A 21079-nucleotide genomic window follows, 5' to 3' on the forward strand; every position below is an offset into this window, starting at 1 on the left:
CTGAACTCTTTCCTGATTCGCGTCCAGGCAGAGCGCGTTGGTCTCCGCAGCCTTGTCCAGCCCTAACACACGAGAGCATGACAGGACAGTCTCACAACACCAACACAAATACCAACACAAATACCAAGAGCACAGCTATAGCAGAAGCATGGCGGCACCATCGCCCAGTGGTCAGCATGGGCTAAAAAAGGGTCATTAGGAAATCGCTCATGTCAAAAAAAAAAAAAAAGTACTGGCGCTTAGGAGGTGGGGCAGCTGCACATGCTCACTCTTGCTCTTTCAAACACACACACACACACACACACACACACACACACACAGTCTCCTGGGCCCCGCATGGCACAGTCAGAGCAGTGGGAGGTCAGACTGATCCTGACGGAAGGAAAAGACCAAGAGGCCCAGGCACCCCCTTTCGCTCGCTCTCTCTCTCTCGCCCGCTCGCTCGTCTCTCTCTCTCTCTCTGTACAAGGTTGAACGAGGTCTCAGCGCTGACCTACTTTCCAGTCTTCGCGCTCGGAGCAAACGAGAGAGAATGGGAGAATACCTGCAGAGAGAGAGAAAAAACAAACGCAGGCACCTCCACAACCTCCAGCACTCTGGTGTTCAGTGTCAGGGCAGAAGATGGTGATGGGGGGGGGGGGGAGGGGGGGTCTCATCATTGCTCTTACTGCTCGGGGCTTTTTTACCACCCCTCCCTCTCTCTCTCTGTCCTCCCTCTCTGTCCACCCCTTTCTCTCTTTCTCTCTCTCTCTCTCTCCTCCATTTCTCTCTCCCTGGCTTTATCTCGCTCATTTCTCTCTACCTCTGTAAGAGGCAACAAAGAGAGGCCGAACAGCTGCAGAGAGAGGTGCTAACAGCCTGACAGAACACACCCATCAGGAGCCGGTGTGTGTGTGTGTGTGTGAGGAAATTTTACACTTGGTTATTCACTACCGTAGAGCAGATTTGAATATGCATCTTTCCATCTATGTGTGAATCTGTACACAACCCATATCCTTGTTACCAATTTTCCATCTCCATATTCTCATACAGAGAGAGGAGAGAGACAGAAAGAGAAAAGAAAGAGAGAGAGAAGAAAGAAAGAGAGACTCTTACACACAGAGTCTGAGGCTTTTGTCTGAAACCCTTGAGGAGTTTTTCCCTCTCTCCTCTTCATTACAACCCTGTCCATTCTTCCACGTCCTGCATCTTTATTGTCATTCACCGAAAAACAGCGACTTGGCCGCACTCGGAGGGGCAAAAGCACACATTTTACACACGACAGATGATCTCCCCCTGCCGCTCCCAAGTCCCCTAACGAGAACGACGATCACAAATTTGATTTGAGTGTGAAGTCCATTTGCGTGGGTACTCAGGACCTCGTGCTCCAGTGGTCAGGAACACGGGCGCGTTAAGTGCACGCCGGCTTGAGTGAGCGTGGCGAACGGGGAATGACTGTATGCTAATCAAATCAGACTGATATCAGTCACTCTCCGCACAAACGTGGAACTGGCCAAATTGTGCGATTCCTACATGCTAAAACACACTCAAATGCACACACATCTTGTAATAAAGACGTGTTACCATTTATACGTGCTCAAAAAGCTCTGGGTACTTTCCACAGCGGAATACAAATTGACAGAGAGACAGGTCATAATACACCTGAGAATTGGGGGCTATGTTGTAGGTGTCATTAACATATTAGTGTAGGGGTACATGCGCACCGTGTGTGTGTTGTGTGTGTGGTAGTAATCACAGGGATTTCCAAGATGAAAGGCAGGTGTGGTCACGGAGCCTGACTGCCATCCACCCTGCTCTTCCTGCGGAGATTGCGGAGCTCTTAAGTTACATGGCACAGCTCTGCTGACACACACACACACACACACACACACACACACACACACACACACACACACACACACACACACACACACACACACACACACACACACACACACACAACCTCAGCCATGGGAGACCGTCTCTCCTAGCAGCGCTGGACACACACACACACACACATTCATGTGAGTGCGAGCATATGAACACACACACACACACATCCATGTGAGTGCAAGCATATTAACACACACACACACACACACACAGTAAAGAACCACTTTCTGTGCATCTACTTTACCATGTAGAGTGAGTAAGAGGCAACACTTAGCTGGGAGAATGGAGAGCTAGAGAACTTAGTCATAAAATCAAAGAGCAAACAATAGGAGACCCCCCCCCCCCCCCCCAAACAACAGCAGCCACAACAACAAATAATCACCAAAAACAGAAAAGACAAGGCCACTCCACTTTGTTTGAATTTAAAAATAGTTAAAAAATAAATAAATAAATAAATAACTTGAGCGTAAATGGTCCTTCCTATGTAAAAGAGATGGACAGAGAAAGAGGAAGAGGAAGAAAGAGGAAGAAAGAGCAATAAAGGGAGTCCAAGAGATAGCCATCAACGTCATCCATCACAGGCCCGCCGGACAGACAGCACAGCCTGGAACAAGAGCACGACCCAGACCAGGAGCCCAGAGAGTAGAGGCAGAGGAGAGAGGGAGAAGAGCCAACCATCTGCAACAAGGCGGCCATTTACCGAGAAGCTTTCCACAAGACTTGGCACGAACGAACGAACACACACACACACACACACACACACACACACACACGGACATTCACGAAGATTTTATATAGGCACTTTTTGTCCAACAGGGAGAAACAAATTCTATTTTCTTCACATTGTGTTTCATGAGAACATTGAATTCAATAAAAAAAAAAAACACACACACACACAATGCCGTGGTGTCTGCTCTATTGAGAGGATATTGGGGAAAGGCTGCAGCACACTGAGAAGCCTTTTGGCTTCTCATTCCCATTTCTAGCCAAGGATTGCCAACGAGGACCAGTTCAGGTTTGGGCCACCTCAAATGCCGATCTTAAGAGCTCAGCGTCTGTTGAATTCTAAGTAAACAATCAAACAGCTGAAATTGCTATTAGCATGTGAAAGCTCACTTGGGAGGATATATGTAAACAAAGAAAAATATTTCTTGCGTGGGAAAGACATCATGGTTTTACCATTATTCTCCCAGAAAACATAAAATAAAATCCTCAAGACACTCACTACGCTGCACAAGAGACAGATGTTTGTGTGTGTGTGTGTGTGTGTGTGTGTGTGTGTGTGTGTGTGTGTGTGTGTGGAGAAGACAGCACCGTGATATCATCTTTAAGAGGGAGCGTCTCTACTCCAGGGCCAGAGCCGCCAGACAGACAGTGTGGGCCAATGATGACCCACAGGGCTGGACAGTGGCATTTGATGTCACTCACATTCACCAGATCAGCCTACTCTGATGAACAGACCACCAGGAGAAGCCTGAGTCACTGCCCGTCTCTATGTTGCCCAGAAACACAGCGGCATTCTACTTCGAGCGTCCGTGGCGCTCCCAAGGCAGGCCCCAGATCAGCAGGCAGCGGAATCAGTGAGCAATTCTTGCCGTGCATCTAGCACCAAATCCTTACTTCATCCCAGCGATGAAAAGACTCAACAACCGCAACAAGCCTCGTCAAAGTGTCATCCCAGCACCTTCTTAAAGCCCTAATAACCAACCACTGTAACGTATTACATTCAGTTCTTGTGGCTGCAGAAGACTTTCTGTAGGGCGAGGAAGAAGGCCAAGCAACAAGCACAAGCAGCCAGAGTTTTACAGCGAGCCGTTTACTGCCGCTCTGGCTGCAAAGATGGGTCCAGTCGGTGCAACCTCAGAGCGGCGCAGGCTCACAGACCCATAAAAAGGAGAGCTGCGGACAGGCTCCGGAGGCCGGCCAGACGCAGAGGGACTCCCGTGATTATGTTACAGTGCATTAGGCTCTCTCCCCGGGAGAAGGGGGGACAATCAGACGGGGCTTAATATTTGGCCAAAAGGAGTTAAGGATGTAAAACGATCCCCCGGTCGCTGAGAGAAGCCCGAGAGCCAGGCGCTCCTCTGGGAGAGCGGCGGCAGCGGGCACGGACGAGCTCCACCCCTCCCTCCGCCCGCCTGACGGAGGGCTAGCGATTAGCTGCACCCCACCTTAATGAGTCGTTTGGAGGCAGAGGGAGAGCGCACAAAGCCATAACTGGCGGGTGGTTTCCTACGGAGACACACCATGCAAAGGCTGGCGCCCACCGGACACGGGGGTTCAGCGGCGTGAGCTTGACACGCAGGAATTTAGAACAGTGCGGCTACAACTACGTTTCTAGTGAGCTTTGCTCCCTTAAAAACAATGGAGTTTTTTGTTGTTGTTGTTGTTGTTGTGTCGCGCCGCGTACGTGTCTGGTGGGCGCCGGCCTTAAGAGTTTCATGATGTCCTGTTGCAGGTAAGACACTGAATAACATGATCTATAGCAGTGATTGATATTAGGGAGACAGACAGCAAACACTTGGCAGCACGTCTTTTCTCACTCTGTAAATGGGGATGGATCGGCCCGAAGAGACTAGGAGTAAACAGCAAGCCTGAGGCGCACGGCTGAGTGCAAAACTAATTTGCAGACATTTGAGATGTCCAGTTAGAGCGGTGGTGAAGGACGCAGCTGCCGAGGGAAACGGTCAGTGAGCATGAGCGCATAAACCGGGGGACCGCATGATGGGAGCCAGCTTTAGGAGTCCCAAGGCCACTCCAGCTCTGAAATGGGACCACACCAGACCGAAGCAAACGCTAACATCGCTGGTTTCAGCCAAAAATTTACCAATGAGTTCAATAATCCCATAACTATAACAGGAAGAAAATAATGCAGATAATTAATCACTTGGTAATATTGCAATTATCTGCAGATGATTCTACATGAGGCCAAAGATGGTCTAGTTACTTTAGCTTTATAAAGTACTAGAGCTTTGATGAGGCCCTGTACAAACAGGGGACAGAAACTGGGCACCCATGAGAAATATTGATTGGAGATTAATAGCTGGTTTACAGGAGCACTATCTCACAGGCTTGCTTGATATGGTGAGGAAATGGTACCCATCCTAATAGGCTGATGATCCCACTACTGGCCCCCTGACCCTCTCAGAGTGGGGATCAGATTGGTGCTGGGATAATGACATGAATTGATCCTCTACAAGGGTCATTGGAGGAGCCAGGAGAGGCAAACAGAAACAATTAGCCTGGATGTGAGGAAGATTAGTACTGTAGCACACAAAAACACAAAAAGCAAAAAATCCCCTGCCGATTCTCCCTGCAGAAATCAAGTCTGATCAGGTGTAAAAAGATGGGCGCTCTCTCTATCCACATCCAAAGAGGCCTCACAGGAAATTCACAGGAAGATACCGAAGAGTTTCTGGGGCCCTACTTCTCTCACTGCCCATATTTCCAACACTAAAGCAAGGCTTCCTCCAAGCAGCTCACACTAAAATACAGTCAAACATATTGCCTGCTTTTGCCATCACATAGGTCAAAACGTGGGAAGCTATGTAACAGTGAAGTTACAATATGTGTCATTTCTCTGTTTAAGCTGAATCACACTTCCAATTAACCGAGGCCAAGCTGTAGCACCCAACGGAAACACCCTGCTGCCATAGACTATTTCAGTACTGTATTGAGTCTAAATGAATCACATGCTAAGAGATACACTGTAAAGCAAGAACTGAATTTATCACACCATCAATACAAACAACAGGGGAGCAATACAAAACACAAGAGGTCAGAGGAAGTGGTTACCAACAGATCGGTGATATTAGAGGCCAGCAGACACGCAAGGAAGGAAGACCCGAGACAAATGAAACTTTGCTCTTGGGTATAAAAAGAGAGCTCCATTTCTCTGACTGACCAGTGAAGATGTTCATAAACAGTGCAAACTCCTCAATACACATTAAGGAAGCTTTTACCACATGGTACATTGTACCCCCGGTCCTGCCATTTTAGTTCTCACTACTTGTCAGAGGTAGCCCAACTCTCCCTCTCTACTGCTCTCAAAATTTGAAAAGGCACACGTTCCGTGCGACAGACTACAGCAGTTGCTATGGAAACATAGTGTTTGCCCCACCACCAATGACTTGGCTTTAAGCGCAGTGCATATAGGCGCTGGCATGAGTGCGCCGCCACTTTAGGTCACTTGCCCACGCACACAAGCGCCAACATTTTCAACTGACAAGCATTCAACAAACAATGGGTTTTACTGAGCGCCACTGATCAACCGAAAACTACTGTAAACTGTTAACTACACAGTGGTGGCCAATGGGCTCAATGGTGGTGGTATGCTGTGTTGTAGGCTACTGAAAACAATAGAATCCCAATAATCGAAAGATGAAAGTGGAGTGGGTCTTATGCATGTCTGTGCAAAATGCGGGAGCCTTTACAGAGCACTTTTAGTCACTATGGTAACCTAGCCTTTTGGGTGCAAAAATACTGTTTACCTTCCAAAAATGGAAAATCTTCAGTGTTACAAATGTCTGCACTCCAGTCTGTATTTTCCAATTTCACAGACTATTCAAGAGCTCAGTTTATTGAATTTCATATGAAAACGTAAATTTAATTTGTTAATTAAATGAAAACCGTGGGCCTTGGGTCAGCGTGTACAGAGTGTGCATGATTATAGCTCACTAATGAAAAAGCTAATTAAAATTCAATTCCCTTCATATAGATTAGTCTATTACTGGCTACTGCAAAGGCGACAGGTCTTAATTTTATTATTTCTATCCTTTTAAGCTAGTCCTCCGCTCTCACTAGTGCTACTGTGAGTCCTAGACCAGGCCTGGGTAGACTCTGACAAGGTTGTCTCTTCCTTGGTTGTACCATACACTCTACAGGGCTGCTGTGTGGCTTTCGTGGAAGCAGATGGACTTGGCCATGCAGACGAGATACTGCAGAAAAAAAAAGGCTCAAGTGTCTTTCCTAAAACCACGCATGCAAACACACGCCCTCCTCGTGCAGCACAGCGCATGCCTGGGGCTAAATGCCTACAGCTACTAGCCAGTATCAACCTGAGAAGTGACGGATGTTAAATAGCCAGCTGGCTTTCTATAAACTGAACTATTCTTTGCCATTCTCCTCCGCTGCATAATTACATGGGCCCATTGACAGCCATACCCACAGTCATTAGATACTCCTATATTAATAAACGTTTAAAAAGCAGGCAAATGGCCAGTTAAGATCTGCAATGAATTTAGTGGGCGACTATGTGTACCTGATGAAATACGTGCACTCGTCTTTGAAAACAACAAAAACCTGTTACTAAAAAGCAATACAGCACATAATGAGCAGCGGAAGGCACTGAGGCACTATATTGTTCGAGAGATACATTTGGCACAACAACATGAAACACCAAAATGTATTTTCGACTTCAAAGCACCGCCGAGGAGGAAGAAACGTGACTATTTAAGGTTAACATTCATTGGCAGCGCATAGATTCAGAGAAGTCTGACAGAAACTGTGTCTGTGTGTGTGTCTGCGTGTGTGTGTGTGTGTCTGTGTGTGTGTCTACGCTTCACAGAGGCTGAAACGAGTTCTCTAGGCCAGAGCTCCATCTGCATGACATCCACACAGGGAACGATTCCAGAGTTTCCTTTGGCAGCTTCAAACCAAACACAAAATTGAAAAAAAAAAAAAAATACAATGATGGGGGAAAGAGAGAGAGAGGAAAAAAAAGGGGGCTAAGAAAAGTAAGCAGGCCAAGAGCGCAAATGTCTCAGTGGAGCCTGACCCACTGCCAAACAGATGATTAATTCACGAATATACACACACACACAGAGAGATACGAGGGGTGGGGGGTTTGCTCTGTGTCGGCTGGTCTTCCACTCGTCGAGCGAATGAGGTGGTCTCCCGTATGCTGTACGTCTCCCCTCTTAGGGAAACGATAAACACAGGGCCATAGGGGATCATTATTTTATGAGACATCACACTGTGCTCAAAACCTCCGCGCAGTCATCACGGACGGTGGCTCTCGCTGACCTAGGACACAAAAACTTGGTATGCGCTGGGGCTCATATGGGCGTGTGAACTGTGAGGAAGAAGAAAAACACCCTCTTCCTTCCCCATCCAGGGCCACGGCTGAGCGCCTGTACACGGCCGCGTGCAGCTAAACACCGTGGCCTCATTAGGCCTTTGGGCCGAGAGGGAACTGCCACGCAGCATTAGGAGACGCACACACACACACACACACACACTCCGTGTTTGCATATAAGCAATAATGATAACAGCGAAAGCTGGGGCTTCGTGAATGGCAGTTTGTGCAGCACACACACGCAAGATGGAAGGATAGGAAACTCACTTTAGAGCCTGACGGTAGTCTCTCGGGTTACAAAGCAATGCCATATATGGCAGGCAGCAAACATTTACAAAACTTATTTCAGGAAGGCTTATATAGTGCCAAAACTTATTTCAGGAAGGCTTATATAGTGCAGTGATGCTTAAATATGCCAATTTGGGGGGGGGAGAAATTACATTTAAAGTAATCAAAGTCAAAGGAGAAGCGGGAGTTCTGCGATGGATGTCGAGTACATCTGAAACACATGTTGCGGATCGGCACCACCCCGCTGCATTGGCTGTGTAATGGGATCAATAGATCCAGCCCCGCTATTATGTCTGCTCATCCCCAGGGCTTAACACTCAGGGGCTGAAAAAGACTACATGGCAGAGGAGAGGATAATACTGGATCTGAGGAAGTGAAAAGAAAATAATAACGACACAATACTTTAAGCAGGGCGCGTTATATGCTCGGGGAAGGGGAGGCACCGTCCCCGCACCACATCAAATTCTCCATTTTTTTCTTTTGTTAGGAGTAGAATATAAAGGCTGTTCTGTAGGACAATCCACCTTTTGAAGTGATAGCACAGTCGCAGTAATTCAATTCAGATTCAACATTTAACTGCATCAGCTTCACTTGTCTGGTAGCCCTCAGGACACAGACAGACATATATAAAATGTAACTTATGTCTAGAAACAACCATGTGAGAATTACAGGCAGGTCTAAATGTGCAATTGGAATAATCTCAAAACAGAAAATGTTATGAAGGTGGAGCTGAAAATAGCTCTGCATATTCAACAACAAAGAAATGACAAGGCAATCGGTGCTAATCCTGCTCATTCTCTCCAGGGCTCGGTGTGCTTACGCCTGTCTCGTCTGGTTACGCTGCGCTAAAATGTGCTAATGACTTCTCCTGTAGCACTTTTCTTAAGTTGTAGCATTTAGCTCCGCAGTGCTGCTGAGAGGCGGCAGTCCTATACGGAGGCACGTGTTGTGCGGAGGCTACAGGCCAGCCTGGGGTGTGTGTGTGTGTGTGGGAGGGGGGGGGAGGGGCGGGGAAAGGACGCACGACAGGACCAGAATAGGATCCCTCATGCTGCCGGAACTGCACCTCACTGCACACTTTTGGAAGAGCAAGATAATTACAGGCTGTCCGTAGCAACAGATCAGAAGAGGTGCACCACAGGCACACACAATGTATTTTATTTCCCCTTTCATAACCTTGAGTCAAACAGCTTTATTTTTTTTGTACTCGTCACAGAACATGGCAAACTATTACAACACACAAGCAAACAACCTTCCTCTAATGATATGTTCCATATCTACCCCCCCCCCCAGTCTAACACAGACATGACAAAAAAAACAGTCAACCAAACCACTCACATACATGTTCCACCAAGACCACAGCCTTTGACATACTTCCCCCCTCCTCGCCCACACACACACACACACACACACAACACACACCAAGCCTTATCTCTGGTCATTACACAGCACATGGGAGGGGAAAGAGAAGAAGAAGAAGGAAAAAAAAAAAGATTCCTTCCCTCAGCACTAAACCCATTACACCTCACTTCAAAGCGGTGGCTGCACCCGTTTTGTGTCACGGGAGCAAAATCCCGTTTCGTGCGTGTGTGGGCGAGAGTATGTGGGTACGAACGCGAACGTCTATCTAACTCTGCTCGTGTTGCTCATGCCTTGGCACAGTTCAGCAGAATGTCCTCGGCAATCTGTTAACACACACACACACACACACACACACACAGGGAGAGAGATAGGACCTGTGCATTGGCGAGAGTGTGGGCATTGGGCACATGACTCTACCCGGCAGAGAGATCACATTGCATAAGGTGCAGCCGTGTGATGCAACAGTTAAGGAATAGCAACAGTCCGCAGCGATAAGAGAAATGGCAGCGCAGTTCATAGCGCAGACACACACACACACACACAAACAAACTCACACACACACACACACACACATTTGAATACACAGTTTCTACTGTGTCTGTTGAACCGTAGGTCACGCAGAGAGCGAGAATGGGAGTGAGTGAGAGTGAGAGTCAGAGACGGACGGAGCGAGTGAGCCGTCTATGGGGATTGCCCGACTGGATTTCCTTCAGGGCCCCAAATTGGACTCGGCAGTTAGGCGAGCTCCTGTAATGATGATGCTGTAAAGCGGAACATCATTTGCTGGCAGCTGGCTACTCGCAGACACACAAACACAACACAACACACGCCGAGAGACATAAAAGTTTCTCTTTCATCAGAGAGACTGCTGAAGAAAAAGAATTTATTTGACAGCCGTCCTCTGGTCTGCCTCTAAACTACTGTCCAGCTGATCGGTCTGCACTAGGACCCCAATAGTTGGACTATAGACCACTTGGAATCAGATCTGACCAAAAAAATATATGGCAAGTAGAAAAGCAAAACAGCTATTCTGAAACAAAGACGCTGCTGGTGTGCATGTATATTTGGTTTTCTTCCATCCCAACTTGTTTTTGACCACTCAAAACTTCACAGCAAAAAATCCATGACTCCACAACTCAAGGAAATGCGATTGATAGATCAGATGTCTTAAGGGTTTGTAACAGGCCACTGGTGGACAGAACAACTCTAATCCCTAAGGATGTGTGGCTTCCATGTTTCTTGAAAAATAATTTGATATAAAGAGAACATTTGTACTAAAACAGAATGAAATTAAGTGCACTGAAGTGCCCCCCCCCCCCCCCCCCCCCCCCCCAACACACACACACACACACACACACACACTTTCACTCACAGGAACCTCCCCAGAGAAAATGCCAGACTGCAGCTCCTTTCTCCCGATGGACCCAGGGAGCACATTTCTATTGTAAAGCCATGTGGCTCTGTGTGTGTGTATGTGTGTGTGTGTGTGTGTGTGTGTGTGTGTGTGTGTGTGTGTGTGTGTGTGTGTAGGCGGGGGGGTTGTAGGCTCTGGCCCCCATTTTTGTTTCCTCTATAAGAGCGGCGGACACACACTGAAGCACTGCAGTTGCAACTCAGCCCTGATGAAACACACACTGACAGCTCCTTTACATTTGTAAAGGCCCCTGCAGCAGCTGTGCTGTGCCTACCACACAAGTCCAACACAGGAGCCCAGCCAGCTGGGTGTGAGAGAGAGAGAGAGAGAGAGAGAGAGAGAGAGAGAGAGAGAGAGAGAGAGAGAGAGAGAGAGAGAGCAAATATGTGTAAGAGAAACAGTCAGGTGAAAAAAGAAAGGGGAAAAAACTAAGAATGAAAGAAAGACTAACTACTGAGCTCAAACTGACCCCCTTTCCACCTTTTGGCTCTCGTCAATGAACAAGCGAGAACGGAGGGGGGGGGGATCTCTGCTGCATTCATTACTCACATGTCCATCTTCATATTTACACCAGCTGCTATCTACTGAAATATCTTTTGCTCATAATTCCAGGCCTTGCCTCAGTCTGTCTGTGAAAGTGTGTAAGACATGCAGGCAGCATCAGAGGAAACTAAGCCTGTTAACATCACCATGAACCTGAGATCCTGTCAAGGAAATTTTACACCGCTTACATCTATCTGTCAAGCAAGGAATTGTTAGCCTCTTATTAACCTTTATTGACATTTTTAGCAGATAAACTCATTTAATAACTCAGGGTACATGTGAGGGATTGAGGGGGGGAGCAGGAGACTGGGAGACAAAAACAACTCGCACTGGTGTTTCAAGGGAAATGGTTAAGCCAAGCATGTATAATTGTCTTACGTTAATTAAGGGGAGGTTAAATCAGAGGAGGCAAGAGTTCTGCTTCAGGGTGGGGGGGGGGGGGGGCATTGTTTGGGGGGTGGGGAAGAGAGGCCCAGGGGAAGATCTCTCCTGCTTGTTTTTGTTGTTGCCCTGGTTTGGTCCTGACCAGATTTCACTCATAGCTGCCAAAATTTAGCAGATGTAATGGGCTCAGCCACATTACACACAATACAGTACTTGCACAGTGCACACATATTCTGGCAACATCAAGCTGATGCATACAGTAGGCCAGGCTACATACACGTAAACCAATGTATGGGTCTTTAGCAACCACACATGCACGTGTGCGCGCGCACACACACACACACACACACTTCTGCAGCAAGGCTAGGCAGAGTTGAGTTTCAAAGATCATTTCAACTTTATGGCTGCAGACACAAGGAAAAGAGCATTGCAATAAGGCAACCACTGGACACACTGATAAAATAGCTACATTAAGCAAAAGAAGCACCCCCAGGTTCACACTAGTTTTGCTATAGGCCTACTCAGCTTTGATAAAAGTCTTCGCGATTGAATTTAATTGTTCACTTAATGCCCTGGAAATTTGTCAAAGACAACAAGCACTTGTTTAATGACGATTGTTAAAATCCTTTTAAGGACTATCCACTTTAACAAATAGGCAGTTTGGCTGAATCAGCAGTGAGCTCGGGTCAAATGATTCGAGAATTAACTTCTAAGAAATGTGGACGATGAGCGCAATTATCCTGAATACTGGCAAGGCTGATTCTGAACTCTTTCCAGTTTGTCATGAGCAAACATGCATGTGACGTAATGCAGAAAGAAAACATTGACTATTCCTTTTATAATATCAACCTGTTGATCGTTAAAATATAAACTCTGCCTAAAAGACAGCCCCTTGAAGCGAAGAGTCTAGAAGCAAAACGCCTGTATCCCGTTTGATTTGATAAAAATCAACTTTGCAGGAAAAAAAACTTCATGAAGAGCACGTGATCGCTTTCTGCAGCAGCCAAAAATCGAGGTAACCCTTTCAAGACAAGGGCCTCCCAGTTCCTCCTACAATCTGCGATAAACTGCGTGGAGATATAATGGTTCTTTTAAAACGCAGTTAAAGCCCTCTAGTCATTCATGTTAGCTGTAGCCTACATCATCTAAGAAAGACACAAAATATTCTTCTCTAAAGACTTCCAGTCTTTTCAGGGTTAAATGTTCTAATTCGGTTCAGCTGTCTCGCAAATGTGTAAGCAAGCCTACACGTATGATTGTTTATAGGCCTATAGGCCAAGGCTAGCTTATAGTGTGTTATATTAGGCCACTTGCATATTAAAGTCAATACTGTTAACTGCATTGAGAGGAACGGCCAATGTGTTCAAAAATCCTGTTTACACAAATTCGCCGGCCGCGACACTAAAATGGTCGCTGTTCTTTCTCACATGCACCTCTGCAATGCGACTGAAATTCTGCCTCCCGTTCCATCCAAACAACCATGCGCTTCATCAAGTCAAACCAGTAACGAGGCAAGCATTCAGTATTGTGAAGCTTTCACGTGCTTAAAAGATTAACTGCTCAGACACCCGGCGCCCGAAGTCGGACAGGAGTAGCAGCCGATCGCGGAACTCTGAATTATGCCTCGCTTCCCCTGCTGCAATATCTTCCATTCGCTCAGAGGTCAAACGCACTCAGAGACACGGAGAAACACTCGTACCCTTCATTTATCAAGTCACACGACAGTAAAACGGTTTAATCTAAAATGCATGGTGCAACTATTCGAAGGAAATTAAAGGGAAACGAATTGTGGGACCCCCCTCATCCATCTCGTTTCGCTGAGAAAATTAAAGAGCTCTTGTCCACGCACTTGGCCATATACTCCAGCCGACGATTTCGGCAAATATGCAGTAGCCTAGGCTATCCTATTCGGGCGCAACAAATTATCAGCCTAGTCAATCATTTTGTAACAATGTAGCGAACATTGTAAAAGGGTGTTCGTGTAGCATAGCCTACGCATGTGACATCTGGACAGTTTGTAAAAGACGATTCATTGTAGGAAGGATATATCCCTGAGCACAGAGCCATGGGCGATATGGCTGGCTTTGAATACGCGAGCTATGAAGAACAAACAAAGCCGTTCTGGTAACTATTGGATAGCAACAAGAATTGCGTTTAACAATCAATGATCAGAACGTCGAAATTGCACAGTGTTTCGCAGAGCCACAGATCAATCCGACATTAGACGAAGATGGCAATCAACCAAATCAAATAAATTAGATCTGATGTAGCTCAAGCTACAGTAAACCAAGCGAGGCAGGCACCAAATAAAAATCAATGCCTATTAAAACGTAGTTAAGTTATGACAAGCAAAACAGTCGACTCTTATAGGAGACATAAAACCTTATTTAATCTATCGATTGTTCTTTAAATCAACCTCGTCACCCGAGAAGCCCGTGATGAAAGTTTATGCATTTCCATCTAAACAAACATATCGGATGTACCAACTTGAAAAGGTCATTTCCCACATTCCTCGCATGATCAAATGCTGAATAAACCAACTTACGTATCTCTTTTGGATGATATTCCTTTTAGGTCTTTCTTTGCTCATTCTGCGATCCAACCGTTTTCGCTAAAGAGAGAATTGCCACATGAATTTCTTTCCCCCTTTCTTTTTTTCCTGGGGCAAGCCAAAACGATTTAAATCCCCGGTCCGTAGTTAGCTCGCTTGATAGACAGAATCCACTCTTCAGTTCTCCTTTCGAGGGCTTGTCGGTCAGTACATGTAGGCTAGTCAATAAATTCCAAACCACTTGTCCACGAAGAACGCAGAAAGGCGAAATAAAATGTTACTTCGCCATAGCATAGTCATAAACAATTCACAACAATAACTTCCATCCGTAGAAGACCACGTCCTTACGCATGCTCGACCCTCTGAAAAAACTCATGTATTTTGAGTGAATGTTCATGTTCTGACGTAAGCTACATCTTGCTCAAAAAGCATAACATGTTGGAACGGAATAAATAAAATAAAAAACGCTCGCGGTCACGTTTTGGCTGGAGCTAGCAAACGATGAGTGAACTCTCCAGCGGCACTGCTAATCTGAACAAGGCAAGCTCCTTTCTTCGTCAGCCTCAGCCTATCACAAGCAACACCATGCTCAGCGCTAACTTTAAAAGGACTGCCGTGGCGAAGGGACCGGGGTAAATAATTGTTCTAGTGAGGAACTGAATAAGCAAGAGTTTAGAAGAACCGATGCGCTTTCCACTCATATTTTGCCCATATGAGCTCTTATTTCCATTGGAAATAAAAATGCTTTAAATATGATTAGACATAATTAGGCTAAGTGATGAATATGTTTTTCAGACTGACTTCGCTATTTCATATGAATATAAAACACAACCAGCAGGGCGCCCTCTGCAAGTCTATTCTTTTGCATGCTGTCGTCAGGAGCACACATTCTGTTTGTTGTGAAAAGCAGACTTCGGACAGCCATGCCTTCATGGGCAACGTTGAAGCAGCCTATAATTTATTGCAATCCATCATGGTAGGCTAATATGTTACATCTCACGGTGTTTTATGTAACACTTCTCTATTTCAATTCTTCTAATTGTGACTCGTGCTTTAAAATGAGCACACGTCTCAATTTCCTCCTAAAACATTCCCTTGACTTAGGACGGGCCTATTTAGCCAGCCAACACCACCGACACCATTTGTAATGTTGTAGCCCATTTGTTTGATGTAGTTGCACTTGGCCTAGACTTAAAATAAATTGTTTTGAAGGGAAGTTTCGCAAATGCATTGAAAACTAGAAATGGTGAGCATGAGAGCATTTTGGTGGACTGTGGCCTCAAATGAAACGGTTAATTTGATTTTACCCCAAAAATGACTCGATTTTAGGCCGCAGTGTAATTCTTCGTTTGTCACTGATATGGTAAATAAATTAAGTGTGTCGGCTCACTTTCGCACTTCTGCATGTCAGCATGTGTGTGGGGGAGGATGTCTGGAGAGGACCGCTGACTGAGTTCTCAGAAAGCATTGTAACCGCTCGGAGCAGGAAGTAGACTATGCAGAGCTGTAGCATTAAGGTATATTTGCATGTTCATCAAACTGTCACTGAAAGTTTGGCTAGATAGTATGAGGTGCTTCATGAGATAGGCTGTTCTGTCTTCCTTTACGTCCACTGGTCTTGTGCAGTCGCTGAGTAAAAAAACCTTTGGTCTTTCCTCCAAAAAAATCCGCAGGCCTTCATCAAGCTCTTCACAGGCGTGCGTAAATTAAAGTGAAGGTGGTGACCCCCCACCCAGATAGAGCTGTTTCATATAGATTAATGTAGGTCATGGTTATGATGAAAGTCCTGAACTTAACCTATGAAGGAAACGGATCATCAGACTCAGCAGATCACTTAAATAGATATGATATAATTACAAATGGGTGATATCACGTAGGCGTAATCACTGAATACCTTTTTCTGACAAGCCTCCAATCAGATAATCACACATTCAACCGTTATGACGGTAAGTTGCTTTGACTGATAAGTTATAGGCCTCTATAAAAGTTCCCCCCACAAGAGGACTTGCGGTTTCATCTTTATTTTGTGGATTCCTGAAGGAGACATCTAGCAGAAATGAAAAGAGCATGCAGGCCTTGCAGCTATGGTCACACCCGAGTTCTTCTCTTGTTGGTAGTTTATCGGGTTTTGCCACAATTTCTACTTCTTATGGCTTTAATAAAACATTAATTAAATAGAATTAGGCCTACGTGTATTTTATAATTCACTTGATAATATGAGCAGCCTTAGAGTGTAGGTACATATTTATCTCCACCTGACCAACATGGAGGAAGAGCAACACCATTCTCGACTTTTTCTGTTTATTGTGAGGGAGAGCGTGTGTGTGGGGCGCAAGGCAAAGACTGATTAAACCCTTCAGCTTTAATAGAGCTAATTGGTGACTGAGGCAGAACAGAATGCGTAATTCAGGTTGATGTGTGTGCCTGTGTGTGTGGGAGAAGGAGGAGGGAGTTTGAAGGCCAAATCAAAATGTAACCTATTTGCAGATAGTTATTTGCAAAATACACATGATTCTGTGAAGATTTAAATGAAACAAAATGAAAATGTTACGCAGCATTTCCTTTAAGCAAGCTTTTGTCCTTTTCCAGAAAGTGGAATTTGACAGCAATGTTAATTGTTACACTAAATTCCACTAACTCTAAATAATTAAATAGTTTTGTCTGATTTAGTAATAAATGAGAAGGCAAACTGTTGCTTTGAACAACACATTTAATATTCAAAGCTCAGAAGGAGCATCTGTCTGCAGGGCCGTGCTCTGAGACGATACAGCAAGATGGCAATTAGCAGGAAGAAAAGCTTGAGCTGACTGGGGGATTAGTTTGTGCATGTGTGTGTGTGTGTGTGTGTGTGTGTGTGTGTGTGCGTGTGTGCGTGCGCAGAGGAGGCACAGCAATGAGAGTGAGGCACATGTGATCCTCCTCTAGCATGTTTTAATATTAACACTAATAAAAAAGACAGTGTAACAAGAGAGAATGGAGATTAAAATTGGAACAAAGAGGATTTTTTTTAGGGGGGGAAAAAAGCATTTGTCGAGCACACAGGGTTATAGTGGCATTAGATGACTGTTGAAATTTAAATGGTGCAACTCGTCTCATTAAAGTGGTGTTAACCCTTCCCCCTCTCACTGCCTCTGCGCCCTCCAGCCCACGGGGACCAGTCGGAATCACAAACACATTTGATTTTACGACTTACCCCCAGTGGAGATGACTGAGGCCCAGTCTACCACCACTTATAATTGGACTCTGGGAGTTCAAAATTCCCTCTGCCCAGACCAAAATGTACTCTTGGGTCATTGCATCAGGTAGACTTCCATAAGTAAACACCAATAGCATCAAAGGGAGTCAGTCTATTTCAGGAGGATGACGAAAAGATAGAAAGGCCATAAGGATTTATTGCCTGACCTTGAGTGTTTTTATGGCATGGTCACTGTGGCAAGACTTTTCCTTATCCAAACATGTTGAACTGTCACCTTCTAATCTCGTTCAGCACGGTTGCTCTTTTAACTCCTTTGTTTTGCTTTTATGACAGGTAGATTGTTGATGTAGTTGGTTTTGCGTGATAGGAATGTTGAGAATATGTAGCTAGAAGTAGTTCAGAAGTAGTTCCTCACTTTTCCTTCCGTATGATAACCACAAGTATTCTGATAGAAAAGAAGTGTCAAGTAGTCTGATAGAAAAGAAGTGTCAGAATGCTGCGGACGTTCTTTGCCTTAAGAACTAAAACAAAACTACTGATCAGGGGCACTCATTAACCCTAAAAGTAATCTCATACTTTTCAACGCTCATCTTGTTTTGCCATGGTAGAGCAAGATGCTAACAATGCCAGAGTGTCTCTATTGTTTTGCCTTCAAAATAATTGTTATTGATGAAAATAAATGATAAATCTCACTTGATTTTGAATAGCGTCCTGATGGCAAGGCAAATTTGATACTCATATTTAAAAATAAAATGTTAAATTCTGAATGGAAATTGTATTTCATTGCCTATCTCTTCTCAATAGACAGAAGTATTTTTCCCTAAATATTTCTACTGAGGTCTGTCTTATTGATGCAGGCTTCTCCTACACACTATTGCAGATGTGTTATGATGGAACAATCAGTCCCAGCCAAGCGCTGCATCCTTGAAATCCCCATTTGAACTCACTTCAAGAACTCATCAGGTAATTAGCTGATTAAACATTATCATTGTGATTAGCTCTGAAATCACAAAATTGTGGTGATTGATGTTCAATACAGCATGTAGCCTGACAGAATTACAGGGACCAGTAATTAGTTAAGTAATGCTTAAAACAGATTGAAATAATGAAATATGTTAGAAGGTTTTCCATTTCAGATAAAAGAGAATTACCCTGCAATATATTCAGATTCTTGAATGAGCTGAACCATATGAGGGCTAACACTAAAAAATCAACCCAACAGCATTCCGTCATGTATTCATTTCTTTATGGGTGTTTCAAAGTTTTTCAATATATTTTTAATGGAACTGGTTTGCAACCACAAAACAGAAAATAGTTGGGGATTTTGTTTAAAAATGCAAATGAAAACAGATCTCATAAACCCATATTTAGTTGTAAAAATAACAACATATAAATGTTGAAAATAACAAATTTGACTATTTTATGGAAGATTTAGGTTAATTTTGAATTTGATACCAGCAACATGTTTACCACTGTGCTGCTTCACCTTTTCATTGAAAAACATTCTGTAAATGTTTGTAAACTGAGGAGACCAGATGCTAGAGTTTTGATAATTAAATGTTGCCTCTTTCCTGCATGATATTTCAAATGCAACAGTCTGAGGTCTTCTTAACCATGTTTTTCATTCCATGATACACTCAATTTTACAGGTCTGGACTCCAGACAGGCCATTTTAGTACCTGGACTTTTACTCTATATGGAGAAATGATATTTGAATATGTGCCAAATTAATTTTGGCATTTGTTTTCCTGAAAAATGTAAGGTCTTCCTCCTAGAAAGACATCGTCTAGATGGCAGTATGTTGCTCAAAACCTCTGTACATCATTTAGAATGTGCAAGATGCCCATGCCATGTACTAATGCTTCTCCACACTGCCATATGCTGAGGTTTTGAACTGAGCACTATAACAGTCCATCATTTCTAAAAAGAATTGGACATTTTGGTTGGTCTAACCACAAGACCCTTTACCACTTTACCTCGATTTCAAATGAACTCAGGCCAAGATAAGACGGTGGCATTTCTGTATCATGTCTACGATACAATTTCTTCTTTTGCATGGTAAAGTGTACACCAGCATTTATGTCCTGAGTATCAAACTGGGCTGATAGACAACGGTTATTGGAAGTTTTCCTGAGCCCATACCATTATTTCTTTTACAGAAACAAGTCTGGTTTTAATGCAGTGCCATCTGAGGTCCAAAAGACCACCGCTATCATAACTATATTGTTATGCTCGCATTTTATGTAGTGTTATACTAGTTTATACTTGCAAAGCAGTCAGGATCTTATCCCTGCTTGGACTGGTGTGTGTGTGTGTGTGTGTGTGTGTGTGTGTGTGTGTGTGTGTGTGTGTGTGTGTGTGTGTGTGTGTGTGTGTGTGTGTGTGTGTGTGTGTGTGTGTGTGTGTGTGTGTGTGTGTGTGTGTGTGTGTGTGTGTGTGTGTGTGTGTGTGTGTGTGTGTGTGTGCGCGTGTGCGTGTGTGCGTGCGTGTGTGCGTGCATGCGTGGAACTTGTGAATAAGGGCTTGAGTGTCACAGGTTGTTGTGAGCCTGGATCCAGCTGAATGGCGTCCTCGGGGGACAGCATAGCAAGTTGGCTCTGAGCCTCTTCCTGGGTAGGACACCTGCACCAGACACAAAGGAGGGAGAGAGAAATGGGAAGAGTGAAAGAGCGAGCGAGTGAGACGGTGATAGGGAGCTTGGAGAGCGAAAGCGCCGGCTTCCAGGGACCCCAGTCAAACGGAAACAAAGTAGCACAAACAGGCTCTGGCCCTGAAACAGCTGGAGCAGGTCCTGATAGACAGCAGACTGGGTGGTCCACGGGGCAGAGAGAGGAAGAGAGAGAGAAAGAGAGAGAGAGAGTGTGTGCACTGGAGTGGTCAAAAAGAAAGGCCAATTACTCAGAGAGGATCCACCGGCGTCTGAAAGGCCTAGTGAGTGAGTGAGGCAGACAGGCGGGCAGGGGAGATTTAGATTATCCTGTAGGTTAATGCCTCATTTCGCTCCATTAATATGTCAGCCAAATGGGCCATATGCATTAAAGTCAATTAATGGCAACATGATGGGAAAACATTATTGATTTAAGCCATGCTTCAAGCATCAGATACGGTTCTTTTTTGCTTTTGGAGTTGTGAGGGCATTTTTAGGTAGCCTATGGCAAGTTTGGTAACATGAGTGTGTATGGTAGGGGCATGTGTGTGGTAAGAAAAATAAGGGTCACTGGTTGTACTCCATATAAGCTCTTAGCTGGCACTTCTTTGTAATGTTCACACTATGTTGATGGCTTGATGCACTCTGGTGTATTAACTTGCTTTGAGCTTTGATCTTTTATTTACCTGCATTGCGTGTTCTTTTTTTTTTTGTTGCAGAAAGCAGCAAAGCGTTTCGTGCTCTAT

General features: G+C 44.7%; 1 protein-coding gene across 1 annotated transcript in view; it reads right to left on the minus strand.

Annotated features, from left to right (window-relative positions):
• jarid2b (jumonji and AT-rich interaction domain containing 2b) overlaps positions 1 to 15100 on the minus strand; it is a gene marked incomplete in the record, with an annotated part of 46170 nt that extends 31070 nt beyond the window's left edge. Inside the window, 1 exon segment of the mRNA XM_062529135.1 lies at positions 14485 to 15100. Within this exon segment, the coding sequence (XP_062385119.1) occupies positions 14485 to 14529 (45 nt within the window).
• Positions 15101 to 21079: the final 5979 nt, after the last annotated feature.

The sequence above is a fragment of the Sardina pilchardus genome, chromosome 24, assembly GCF_963854185.1.
Source record: "Sardina pilchardus chromosome 24, fSarPil1.1, whole genome shotgun sequence".
NCBI lineage: Eukaryota > Metazoa > Chordata > Actinopteri > Clupeiformes > Clupeidae > Sardina > Sardina pilchardus.